The sequence below is a fragment of the Amblyraja radiata genome, chromosome 13 (genome assembly GCF_010909765.2).
Source record: "Amblyraja radiata isolate CabotCenter1 chromosome 13, sAmbRad1.1.pri, whole genome shotgun sequence".
NCBI classification, from domain to species: Eukaryota; Metazoa; Chordata; class Chondrichthyes; order Rajiformes; family Rajidae; genus Amblyraja; species Amblyraja radiata.
Genome location: NC_045968.1, coordinates 58131845 through 58145991, shown reverse-complemented (window position 1 = coordinate 58145991; position 14147 = coordinate 58131845). Strand labels below are relative to the sequence as shown.

At 41.9% G+C, this 14147-nt stretch overlaps 1 protein-coding gene across 4 annotated transcripts in view; it reads right to left on the bottom strand.

Moving 5' to 3' along the window:
• atp11b (ATPase phospholipid transporting 11B (putative)) overlaps window positions 1-13417 on the bottom strand; it is a 185160-nt gene extending 171743 nt beyond the window's left edge. For all 4 annotated transcript variants that reach the window (XM_033032162.1, XM_033032163.1, XM_033032161.1 and 1 more), the window contains exon 1: window positions 13158-13417. In XM_033032162.1, coding sequence (XP_032888053.1) covers window positions 13158-13184 — 27 coding nt within the window. In that variant the 5' untranslated portion in view covers window positions 13185-13417. The remainder of the gene's footprint in view (window positions 1-13157) is intronic.
• Window positions 13418-14147: the final 730 nt, after the last annotated feature.

Sequence of the window (14147 nt, the reverse complement as noted above, 5' to 3'; positions counted from 1 at the left end):
TTTATTTTTATTTTTATGATACTGCCTGTAAAGGAAATTAATTTAGCTGTCTCTAACTGAGACAATGACAATAAATTTGAATACAATACAAAGTCCACCAGCGGATTGAACAGAAGCACGAGGTTCAACGACGGTCGCACGACAAGCCCTGCCGACCGCTGTCGCCTCTACTGCCCGGGCAGGTCGTTCGGATGCAGACTACCACCGGCTATTCCCGCCTCGCGACCGTGGTTGGTGTGGCTGACTCTCCCAGATCTTAGCTGGTAGACTACGATGGGACTGTCTATCGTCGGAGCCGTCAACACCTGTTGGCTGTGAACGAGCCGAAGCTTGCACCTGCGGGTCCTTATGCTCCTCCGTTGCTGTTCCAGCCTGCTACTGCCGATTGCCCTGCTGTTCCCTGCATGCCCCAGACCCCTCGCCTGTTGCGTTCTCCTCCTCCGCTGCCGCCAGGTTTTGGCTGGGTTGCTTCCCCTCCTACACGTGCGCCTTCCCCTCCTGCCTCTCCCGCTCCGACTGCGTCTCCTCCTGCTTTAACATTCTCGCCTGCTTCCGCTACACCTTCTCTTCTTTCCGATGGGGGGGGGGGGAAGGCACTGTACGCACGCGTTCGGGTCGCATTGTTAAGCCGCCTGTTCGCTACGGCGACTTTGTTTAACCTCGCATGCTTTGTGTAATCACACTGCCACGGCTCCAATTCTGTTTTGATTTCTAAGGGGAAGGATGTAGATGGTTCATGCATGCAACCAATAATATAGCTACCTCAGTACCACTAACCACGCCTTAGTTATCAAGTATAATAACTCTCTCTCTCTCTCTTGGTTCCAGCACGGTCATAGACTGTATGCAGTCAGTGCTGGAATGTGTCTAACCTATGTGATCATTAAACATTAAGTAAAGTTACAAGTGTGTCAGACTTAACTTCTTTACACATTATATCTAAGTACATCTGACAATAATAAACCAATTCAAAGACCAATAGGCTTTTCTGGCAGCTCCTCTTAAACCTGAAGGTGAGGATCACATGCACATGGCAATGCCAATGCACCATCAGGACTTGGTCCACCAATAATGCTGGATCTAAACCTTGGTTAGCAAGGACAAGTTGGGCCCAAGGGCTTGTTTCTGTGCTCTATGACTATTACTTGGAATTGTTTATCCAACAACATGGTGTTGGATAACAGTGGGGTACCCCAAGGCTCGGTGCTGGGACCGCAGCTATTTACAATATACATCAATGATTTGGATGAAGGGATTCAAAGTAACATTAGCAAATTTGCAGATGACACAAAGCTGGGTGGCAGTGTGAACTGTGAGGAAGATGGATGCTATGAGAATGCAGGGTGACTTGGACAGGTTGGGGGAGTGGACAGATGCATGGCAGATGAAGTTTAATGCAGATAAATGTGAGGTTATCCACTTTGGTAGCAAAAACAGGAAGGCAGATTACTATCTAAATGGCGTCAAGTTGGGAAAAGGGGAAGTACAACGCGATCTGGGGCTCCTTGTACATCAGTCTATGAAAGTAAGCATGCAGGTACAGCAGGCAGTGAAGAAAGCGAATGGCATGTTGGCCTTTATAACAAGAGGAATCGAATATAGGAGCAATGAGGAAACACTTTTTCTCAAAGAGAGTGGCGAGTCTGTGGAATTCTCTGCCTCAGAGGGCAGGTTCTCTGGATGCTTTCAGGAGAGAGCTGGTTGGGCTTAAAAATAGCAGTCAAGGGATATGGGGAGTAGGCAGGAACGGGGTACTGATTGGGGATGATCAGCCATGATCACATTGAATGGCGGTGCTGGCTCGAAGGGCCAAATGGATGCACCTAATGTCTATTGTCTAATGGTGGGAATACCATCACTATAATGACTGCAGGTGTTCAAAGTGTGGCTCACTTTCACCTTCTCAAGGACAATTAGAGATAGACAATAAATGATTATTTTGCCAGTGGTACTCAAATCCCAAACTAAGAATAAGGGTGACATGGTGGCATGGCAGTAGAGCTACTACCTTACAGCGCCAGAGACCTGGGTTCGATCCTGACTACAGGTGCTTGTCTGTACATAGCTTGTCCATTCTCCCTATGACCTGCTTGGGTTTTCTCTGAGATCTTCGGTTTCCTCCCACACTCCAAAGACGTAAAGGTTGTAGGTAAATTGTCCCTAGTATGTGTTGGACTAGGGATCGCTGGTCTGTGCGGACTTGGTGGGCTTAAGAACCTGTTTCCACACTGCATCTCTAAACTAAACGAAAGAAAATAAATTCAAAAACCACTAACATTTATTTCTCCTCAACTCTAAAACACACAATGCCTCCTGGTTATGGGCAAATGTTTCGAATCTATTTTGCAACACACTAATCGCTTTTAGAATGCTCATTTCTGACAGTGAACAAGTTATTTTTAAATGGGTCAACATAAGGATTGGTGCAATGCAATTTAATTAATCTGCAAGATTGCAGACATAAAGACATTGTAAGCATTGGATAACCTAGGCCATATACATTTTCTTGGAGTCATCATCTTGGCCAGGTTATTCTTCATTAAAGCAAAACAGAAACCAAGAGTTGTAGATTCATACTTAAAATGTGTGTGGTTAGAGGTGCACGCCAGCAGGAAGCGGCAAATGTACAAAATCCGCTTTTGCACTTATAACTTATATTTTTAAACACCTTTAACAATAGGAGCACAATTGTTCAATTTGTTCTGATACTGAGCTGCTCAGGTATTGTGATATTTGTGGCCATGGAGCTGTTTTTATAAACATCTAATAAGAGGCACAGAAACAGCTGAAACTAGGACCAAATGGTGGGAGGGGTATAGCCTGTGACCAGATTGTCGTGGGATAGATCTCATCAATATTTCACTATACAAAACTATCTGCTTCTACAAAAGTGGGCCAGGGAAAGGTGATGTTGAGGTGGAGCTGCTAACGTAGATGTGACAGGTTACTTTTCAGATGATTTTGCCACTATTCAGAATGTATATGGGAAGCGAAAGTGCTACAGGTGCTAAAGGGATCAAAAGGTACCAGAAAAGGCAATAGTATAGCAGCAGGGACAAGATTGCCAATAGACAATAGACAATAGGCGCAGGATTAGGTCATACAGCCCTTCAAGCCAGCACCGCCATTCAATGTGATCATGGCTGATCACCTACAATCAGTACCCCATATCTGCCTTCTCCCCATATCCCCTGACTCCGTTATCTTCAAGAGCCCTATCTCGCTCTCTCTTGAAAGTATCCAGAGAACCGGCCTCCTCTCTTGAAAGTATCCAGAGAACCGGCCTTCTCTGAGGCAGAGAATTCCACACAATCACAACTCTCTGTATGAAAAAGTGTTTCCTCATCTCTGTTCTAAATGGCTTACCCCTTATTCTTAAACTGTGGCCCCTGGTTCTGGACTCCACAACATCGGGAACATGTTTCCTGCCTCTAGCGTGTCCAAGTCCTTAACAATCTTATATGTTTCAATGAGATCTCCTCTCATCCTTCTAAACTCCAGAGTGTACAAGCCCAGCTGCTCCATTCTCTCAACATATGACAGTCCCGCCATCCCGGGAATTAACCTTGTGAACCTACGCTGCACTTCCTCAATAGCAAGAATGTTTTTCCTCAAATTTGGAGACCAAAACTGCACACAATACTTCAGGTGCGGTCTCACTAGGGCCCTGTACAACTGCAGAAGGACCTCTTTGCTCTTATACTCAACTCCTCTTGTTATGAAGGCCAACATGCCATTCGCTTTCTTCACTGCCTGCTGTATCTGCATGCTTACTTTCATTGACTGATGAACAAGGACCCCCAGATCCTGTTGTACTTCCGATTTTCCCAACTTGACACCATTTAGATATTAATCCTCCTTCCTGTTTTTGCTACCAAAGTGGATAACCTCACATTTATCTACATTAAACTGCATCTGCCCACTCACCCAACCTGTCCAAGTCACCCTGCATTCTCATAGCATCCTCCTCACAGCTCACACTGCCCCCCAGCTTTGTGTCATCTGCAAATTTGCTAATGTTACTTGTAATCCCTTCATCATTAACATATATTGTAAATAGCTGTGGTCCCAGCACCGAGCCTTGCGATACCCCACTAGTCACTGCCTGCCATTCTGAAAGGAACCCGTTAATCCCTACTCTGTTTCCTGTCTGCCAACCAATTTTCTATCCACGTTAGCACTCTACCCCCCAATACCATGTGCCCTAATTTTGCCCACTAATCTCCAATGTGGGACCTTATCAACTGCTTTCTGAAAGTCCAGGTACACTTCCAGAAGATTAGTCAAGCATGATTTCCCCTTCGTAAATCCATGCTGACTCAGACCTATCCTGTTACTGCTATCCAAATGTGCTGCTATTTCATCTTTTATGATTGACTCCAGCATCTTCCCCACCACCGCTAACTGGTCTATAATTCCCTGTTTTCTCTCTACTGCCTTTCTTAAAAAGTGGGATAACATTAACTGCCCTCCAATCCACAGGAACTGATCCTGAATCTATGGAACATTGGAAAATGATCACCAATGCATCCACAATTTCTAGAGCCACCTCCTTAAGTACCCTGGGATGCAGAACATCAGGCCCTGGGGATTTATCAGCCTTCAGTCCCATCAGTCTACCCAACACCATTTCCTGCCTAATGTGGATTTCCTTCAGTTCCTCCGTCACCCCAGATCCTCTGGACACTACTATATCAGGAAGATTGTTTGTGTCCTCCTTAGTGAAAACAGATCCAAAGTACATGTTTAACTCATCTGTCATTTCCTTGTTCCCCATAATAAATTCACCCTTTTCAGTCTTTAAGGGTCCAACTTTGGTCTTAACTATTTTTTTCCTCTTCACATACCTAAAACTTTTACTATCCTCCTTTATATTCTTGGCTAGCTTATCTTTGTACCTCATCTTTTTTCCCCGTATTGTCTTTTTAGTTATCTTCTGTTGCTCTTTAAACATTACCCAATCCTCTGACTTCCCGCTCATCATTGCTATGTTGTACTTTTCTCTTTTATTTTTATACTGTCCCTGACTTCCCTTGTCAGCCACGGTCGCCCCTTACTCCCCTTGGAATCTTTCTTCCTCTTTGGAATGATCTGATCCTGCACCTTCTGTATTATTCCCAGAAATACCTGCCGTTGTTGTTCCACTGTCATCCCTGCAAGGGTATCTTTCCAGTCAACTTTGGCCAGCTCCTCCCTCATGGCTCCATAGTCCCCTTTGTTCAACTGTAATACTGACACCTCCGATTTACCCTACTCCCTCTCTAATTGTAGATTAAAACTTATCATATTATGGTCACTACCTTATAATGGCTCCTTAACCTCAAGTTCCCTTCTCAAATCAAGTTCATTACACAACACTAAATCCAGAATTGCCTTCTCCCTGGTAGGCTCCCATACAAGCTGCTCTAAGAATCCATCATGGAGGCACTCCACAAACTCCCTTTCTTGGGGTCCAGTAACAACCTGATTTTCCCAGTCTACCAGCATGTTGAAATCTCCCATAACAACTGTAGCATTACTTTTACGACATTCCAATTTTAACTCTTGATTCAACTTGCAGCCTATATCCAGGCTACTGCAGATAAGTCCCATTAGGGTATTTTTACCCTTACAGTTCCCTAGTTCCATCCATACGGACTACACATCTCCTGTTTCAATGTCACCCCTTGCAAGGGACTGAATTTCATTCCTCACCAACAGAGCTACCCCACCCCCTCTGCCCACTTGTCTGTCTTTTCGATCAGATGAATACCCTTGAATATTCAGTTCCCAGCCCTGGCCCTCTTGCAGCCATGTCTCTGTAAATCCCACAATATCATACTTCCCAATTTCTAACTGAGCCTCAAGCTCATCCACTTTATTTCTTATACAGGCAATTCTTTGATTATGAATGGGTAAGGAAGAATGGAACCAGTTAAGTTTAGTCTCAATCAGCTCGGCAAAGGTGGCGGGACATTGAATAAGAATAGTTTTGTTAACATTGTCTCCTTAAAAACTAATCAATATGCGTGGAGTAAATACTCTTAAAATGTACAGTGCCCTCCATAATGTTTGGCCCATCATTTATTTATTTGCCTCTGTACTCCACAATTTGAGATTTGTAATAGAAAAAAAATCACATGTGGTTAAAGTGCACATTGTCAGGTTTTATTAAAATGTATTTTTTATACATTTTGGTTTCACCATGCAGAAATTACAGCTGTGTTTATACATAGTCCCCCCCATTTCAGGCATCATAATGTTTGGGACACATGGCTTCCCAGGCATTTGTAGTTGCTCAGGTGTGTATAATTGCCTCCTTAATGCAGGTATAGGAGAGCTCTCGGCACCTAGTCTTTCCATCACCTTTAGAAACTTTTATTGCTGTTTATCAACGTGAGGACCAAAGTTGTGCCAATGAAAGTCAAAGAAGCCATTATGAGACTGAGAAACAAGAATAAAACAGTTAGAAACATCAGCCAAACCTTAAGCTTACCAAAATCAACTGTTTGGAACATCATTAAGAAGAAAGAGAGCACTGGTGAGCTTACTAATCACAAAGGGACTGGCAGGCCAAGGAAGACCTCCACAGCTGAAGACAGAAGAATTCTGTCTATAATAAAGAAAAATCCCCAAACACCTGTCCGACAGATGAGAAACACTCATGAGTCAGGTGTGGATTTGTCAATGACCACACAGACGTCATGAGCAGAAATACAGAGGCTACACTGCAAGATGCAAACCACTGGTTAGCCGCAAAAATAGGATGGTCAGGTTACAGTTTGCCAAGAAGTACTTAAAAGAGCAACCACAGTGCTGGAAATAGGTCTAGTGGACAGACGAGAAGAAGATTAACATATCAGAGTAATGGCAAGAGCAAAGTCTGGAGGAGAGAAGGAACTGCCCAAGATCCATGGCATACCACCTCGTCTGTGAAACACGGTGGTGGGGGTGTTATGGCCTGGGCATGTATGGCTGCTGAAGGTACTGGCTCACTTATCTTCGTTGATGATACAACTGCTGATAGTAGTAGCATAATGAATTCTGAAGTGTATAGACACATCCTATCTGCTCAAGTTCAAACAAATGCCTCAAAACTCATTGGCCGGGGGTTCATTTTACAGCAAGATAATGATCACAAACATACTGCTGAAGCAACAAAGGAGGTTTTCATAGCTAAAAAATGGCCACTTCTCGAGTGGCCAAGTCAATCACCTGATCTGAACCCAATTGAGCATGCCTTTTATATGCTGAAGAGACAACGGAAGGGGACTAGCTCCCAAAACAAGCATAAGCTAAAGATGGCTGCAATACAGACCTCACAGAGAAGACACCCAGCAACTAGCTGGTGATGTCCATGAATCGCAGACTTCACGCAGTCATTGCATGCAAAGGATATGCAACAAAATACTAAACATGACTACTTTCATTTACATGGCATTGCTGTGTCCCAAACATTATGATACCCTGAAATGGGGGGTTATGTGTAAACACTGCTGTAATTTCTACATGGTGAAACCAAAATGTATAATAATGGCCTTTATTAAAATCTGACAATGTGCACTTTAACCATATGTAATTTTTTTATGTTACAAATCGCAAATTGTGGAGTACGGAGGCAAATAAATAAATGATGGGTCTTTGTCCCAAACATTATGGAGGGCACTGTACATCAATAATAGCCAGCTGTGGCGTTTAAATATCCCTGCCCTATCAACTGCCTTTGGGCTGCTTGACGACATGCCATGAATGATTCGTAACTTCCTTTAAGTGAATCACTAAAACAAATAATCTTTAATCCTAGCAAATTGTAGTGTATCCGGATGTTGCAGGATAGGCTGGTTCAGAAGCATATGGAATCCAAGATGAGCTAGCTAATTTAATCCAAAATTGGCTCAATAATAGGAGGAAGAGGGTAGTGATGGAAAAATGCTTTTCTGATTGAAAGTCTATGACCATAGGAGTATTGTAAATATTGGCAGCAGTACCCTTGCTGTCTGTGATTTATATTAATGATTTAGATATGAACATTGGAAGTAGGATTAGTAAGCCCTTGTATAATATGAAAGTTGGCATTGCTGTGGTTAGCAAGGAAAGTTGATTAAGACTACAGAAGGATATAGATCAGATGGAAAGTTGGGTAGAGCATTGGCTGATGGAATCTGATCCTGACAAATATGAGGTGATGTATTTTGGGAAACCAAAAAGTAGGCTATGTACAGTAAAACATGGGAAAGAAGGATGTTGGGGTTTAAGATATAGTTCATTGGAAGTACTACAGTACACAGGTGGTTAGGGTGGCAAAACTGGCCAATCATATCCTAACTTTCATGGGTCAAGGCATAGGATATTAAAGTTGGAATGTTATTTGCAGTGTTACTAAACATTGCTTTTGTTGTTCTCAATGGATTGTGTGGGCCTGGTCGCCATGTAATAGGAACGATATGTTTATGTTGGAGAGAGAATGCAGAAGGGATTCACCAGGTTGTTGCCTAGATTGGAGCTCTTTAGTTGTATGGAGAGTGGGTAGGTTGGGTTTATGTTCTGCTGCTAAAGAGGCTGAGCGTTAAACTTAAAGAGGTATATACATTTCTAAGAGGAATAGATAAGGGAGATAATTTGAATCTTTATCCCCAAAGTCGGGCTAACAAAACAAAAGGTTGTTAGCTTAAGGCAAGAGGAAGGAGTATAAGGACATTTGAAGGGAAAGTGTTTTTCTTAAATAAACACAGTGGCTGCTATCGGGAATGCACTGCCAGAGAAAGTAATTGTATCTGACTCCATCATCATGTTTAAGAGACGCTTAGACAGACACTTAAATAAGCAAGGAATTAGTGTAGATGGGCATAAAGTTGGGCATAGACATAGTGGGCAAGAGGGCTTGTTTCTATGCAGTGTCATTGTATGACTCCGATTGCTCAAAAGCTGTTTTACCCTGAGATAGGGTTTAAATAAATCTTATTAACAAATCGCTTTACTTCATCCCAGAAATAGTTCACCCCTCTTCGACTTAACTTTCACTATCACTTCCATAAAGAAACATAGAAAAACAACAAGAATGGGTAGGTAATTTGACCCTTCCCACTTCCTCTACCATTCAATACGATCATGGCTGATCAATAACCACAATATCATATTTGTGCTCTCTTCTCCTACCCTTTGATAGCTTTTGTATCTAGTTCCTATATATTTTCTGCCACCTTCCAGCAGAACTGACCAAACAGAAATAAGACATTTGACCCCAGTCCCTCAAATTTAGTGTACTGATTTCTGTCGATGTTTCTGTTTCCTTCTCCTGTGCAAACTTGTTTAAACCCCTGCCACATACATCAACACAAAATTTACATCAATCATTGTGGTAAGGAAATTCACACCCTTGCTACCTTTTGGATAAAAACTTTTCTTCTGAATTTCCTGAAAAAAAAATTGCATGAAAAATGTATTTTGATGACCTTGTCTTAAGCTCATTCCCAAAAGTGAAAATATTCTCTCTACATCTACCCAATTAAAACCTTTTTCATTTTAAAGGTCTCGATTCAGTTAACCTTCAGCCTTATCTCAATGCAATAAAAGGAGACAGTCTATTTGTCCTTTCCTGATAATAAATACCCGCTCATTTATGATATCATCCTTGTGAATCCTGTCTGACAACAAAAGTTCAAATTGGGTTTATTATGACTTCCCTACTTTTCAAATATGTTCTTCTAACCATAACAAAGCAAACGAAGCATTAGGTTTTCGGCTGTATTCATCTACAAATGTCTCTCTCTCTCTCTCTCTCCCCCTCTCTATCACCAAACCAGAGGACATCTTAATAACACAAAATTAAGATGTTAATTTAGTTAGCAAAAATAATACAATGACATTTTAGGCCAATAAAATTAACAAAAATATAAAATTATATATGAAATGTGGAGACCATACCAATGTTTTGAATAACATTGTTGAAAGTTATCATATAAACAAAGATGGTCTCAGGCCTGATCTCAATCTAGAAACGGAATGCATTTGACAACCAATCTAAATTACAGAAATATGGGGTAAGGAGAGATCAATGACTACCAACAAAAAGGAAGTGAAACAGAAAATTGCAATGACATCACATGGAGACAGAACTGGGCTCAGATGTGATGACACCTGCAACATCAACACAATGAATAAACAGATTTTTAACACACATTTATAAAAAACAGGAAGCTTGAATAGGAGCTCGTAGAAATATACAGCTGCACCTATGCAGGTAATAGCTTGAGGGAAGGAATGAAAAGACTAAAAACTGTTCAAATTAACATTGACCTGTTCCTTCACACATGATAAAGCTTTGATTAGATTGCCAACTAAATGTTAACTCAAGAAAGTTTGGCTTTGTATCCATTACCCCCGCATTCCTCGGAGTTGGACAAAAAGAATTAAGAAACTATAAAATATATTAATTTTGTTTTTGTTTTGAACTTTGGCAAATAAACCTTGGCTTTTGCTGTTTAATTGTTCATAAAATTAATAAACTTTCATCACATGTTTACAGTGAAACAAATCATATGCTGTTATCAACAAACACCCTCAAACAGCCAACATTTGCACTCGTCAGTGTATGGTTTATGAGTTCCTCACGTCTCATACAATAAATAGGTCATATTCACTTACACAAGTCATTACACAGAATGCAATATCAATTCACTTTATGAAAAAATTGATTACGAGGACAATTCATAAGCTGGGAAGTACTTGTGGTGTAAAAACAAATGGCAGATGATGACTTTATTTGTAGAAATTTAACCAAACAAGTCCACTAGTTATATTAAAGTAACATAGACTAAACTGATTTATCAAATATGGCCCGGACCAAGTTGTATAACTCTTTTCTAAACACAACTAGATGAACAAATGAGAAATGCGCTCTGCATTTGTACAAAAAGATCCTCGAACATCATGCACAAAAAAACAATTAAAATCTGTAACAGATTTAAGTTGAACTGGGACTTTCTTGTCTCCCCAGTGAATTCTTCAGAACTAAAACTGAAAACATTAAGCATAAGAATAGAAAACATTAGATGCGAGTGTTCCTAATAATTTTGTTTTTATAAGAAGAATTATCATATGATTTTAAACACAATTAAAACACTGTTTACTTTCTTATTGGCAAAATGCTTGGAACATTTTTTGATTAAAAAAAATGTAAACTCATAAACCTTAAAATGACATTGGAAGCCTAATAGAGAAACAAGGAAATGCAGTTAAGATTATAAAATTATTTAAAAATTATGAGACAAGTACAAAAATGGTCTTTATATATAGTGACACAAAAAAACCCCAAGGAATTGTTTGTTGAATTCTTACAAAACACATTTTTGCAGTTAGAGATAGGAGCCCCAGGTAAGAAGAAGTGAATCCAGGGCTGAATATATAATTATGATGACAGGATTGACAAATGGTTGGCGAGTGGGGAGAGAAAAATAATTCAAATGGAGATATTCAAAATCATGTAATTGTCTGGAAGAATAAATAATGAAAGATTTAAATGATAGTTGCACACCTCACATGAATGTATGAATTATGATTAGTATTCAAGACATTATATTGCAAAACAAAATCAATTAAATGCCAGATAACTACGAAGTCAACTTTTTTCATATATTTAAAAGTGAACTATAAAGAATAATTAGTTCTATTACTGTAATACTAGTAATTTACTATTACTAGAAATAATTAGATTTATTAAGTTCCCAATAAAATGTGTGAACAAATTGGGTTTGAGAACATGAATTTTAAAGAGTTTATCATCATTATTGGGCAATGTCAACAATCTTCCTGCAATTTCAAAATGCATAGATATCTCTCATTAACCAATATAAAAACAACAAACAAGAAATGAATTTCAATATGTACTGCTTAATTACATATTAATGACCAAACCTCAACCAAGGTTACATGTATATACAAACTTAAAACACCAGTGTCAATTACAACCCCACAGCTACAAGTGGCTACAGCTATGCGATCTTAAATCATTTGTAACACATAGCCACGCACCACTTAGATCCTACTTACTATTATGGGAAAGATAATTGTGTTATGATTTCAGAAAAATATTGATACATTTTTCAGTTATATTAAAGAACAGGAAACCAAGTTTGGAATGCAAGTAGCTTACATGTTGATGAACCATGATGCAAATGGTGGACCGGGCCTGCTCCCTTTTTTTTAATAATGTAGCCTGTGTAGTATCTCGTTGGGTAGTGACTGATGCCTTCGATTACATAAAACAGACTGCTCTCAATCTACAATGAAATGTAGTTTTTCGGTGCAAATTAAATCGACGAAAGGCATCCCGAATGCAAATCGTTTCTACACGGAAAATGTAATCACTTTGAGTAAATAGTCCCGAATGACAAAGTCTGACAGCCCTGAGCACAGCTTGGTTTCGGTATTTTAAAACGTGCGGTCTATCACCTGTTGCTAGTTGATCACAAAGTTACTGGAATTAGATTTTCTAGCACCGGTGAACTGAAAACATTTTACCAACAACATACTGGTGGGACATGATACCATAACAAATCGAATGAACCCGGCGAAATCTCAGTGACAGAAAGAGTAGCTGGTAACCCAGTTAAATAATGAAAACCGAGTTCGAGTCGCCGACACAATGATCAATTATAATGACATCGTATTATCTCCGGTCACATGCAATTAATTTAAATTCTGGATAAAAATGTATCTGTTCTGTGGCGAAAATCCACCGCCAGACATTGCAAGATCCAAGTGTGGATGGCAAAGTGGAAGATCACACACGAGTCTGGCTTAGGAGGCAGCTTTTGAAACATCGGCAACAGTAGGAACTCCTGCAGTCGGAAGCGGCGACCCGGCGGTTTCATCCGCACGAAGGCAGGCAGCCAGAGGATAGGCACAACATGCTGGAGTAACTCTGCGGGACGGGCAGCGTCTGTGGAGAGAAGGAGTGAGGTCGAGAGCCGTCTTCAGACGGGGTAAGTATGGTGTGGCGAGGACTGGTCAAAGGGGATGGAGGTGAAGGGAATGTAGTTGGGAGAAGCTGATAACGAAGCACACACACAGACCAAGTGTAATCAGGGGCCAGACAGACAGACAGACAGACAGACAGACAGACAGCATCTGTCAGCACCGGCACTTCCTACACCTTGTCAAGCCGCCGCCACACCTACCAGTTGCTCCCGTATCCAGCGGATCATGGCTGCCTGCACACACACAACGCCGGTCCACGGCCTCGCCTCGCCTCGCCCAGCGACTGGAGCTCCTTCTTCCCGCGGCCGGTGTCCCGCCTCACAGGCTGCCGGAGGCCCGCGGCCCGACGCCGATCGCTGCCCACATCACCATCATCATGGACAGCACCGCCATCATCATCACCATCACCACCAGCAGCGGCGCCGTCAAGCGGCCCGCCCCGCCCCGCCCGGAAACACGTCACCCCGGCCCGCCCCGCCCGGAAACACGTCACCCCGGCCCGCCCGCCAGCGCACTTCCGCCTGGACACGTGTCTCCACGGGCAGTCTTTGGTCACGGTGGCGCAGCGACAGAGACCCGGGTTCGATCCCCGCTACGGGTGCTGTCTGGATGGAGTTTGTACATTCTCCCCGTGACCTGCGTGGGTTTTCGCCTAGATCTTCGGTTTCCTCCCACACTCCATTAATTGGTTTCATTAATTAACTTATAAAAATTGTCCAGTGCTGAGTGATGCTCGAGCATTTCAGTGTACTACATGATCCAGACCCTCCTCCTCCTCACAGTCGCTGCCCGGTCTCCACCACCCTCTAGATAGTCGCTGACAGGTCTCCACCATCTCCATCCCCGCCCCCTCTCACCACCCCTTCTCTCCACAGAGTGACGCTGACTGGCCCGCTGACTTGCTCCCCTCCAGCGTCTTGGGTCTATAGGGGTGATTTCACCAAAGGTCAAATGAGCGTAGACCCCCACTCACGTGACCGCAACATTTAACTGGAGGACAAATGTCACTTCCGGTACATGTTAGTGAATGGGAAAACACGCACATTCACACCCGTTAAAAACATGGAAAACGGCCGATTATTGAGCTGACATTTTCTGTGCTAGTCGGGGTGACCGTGAAGCACAACGACCTAAATGTTCAGTCCAAAAAAAAAGAGATAGAAAGTAAGGTAAATTCAAGAGGGAGTTGA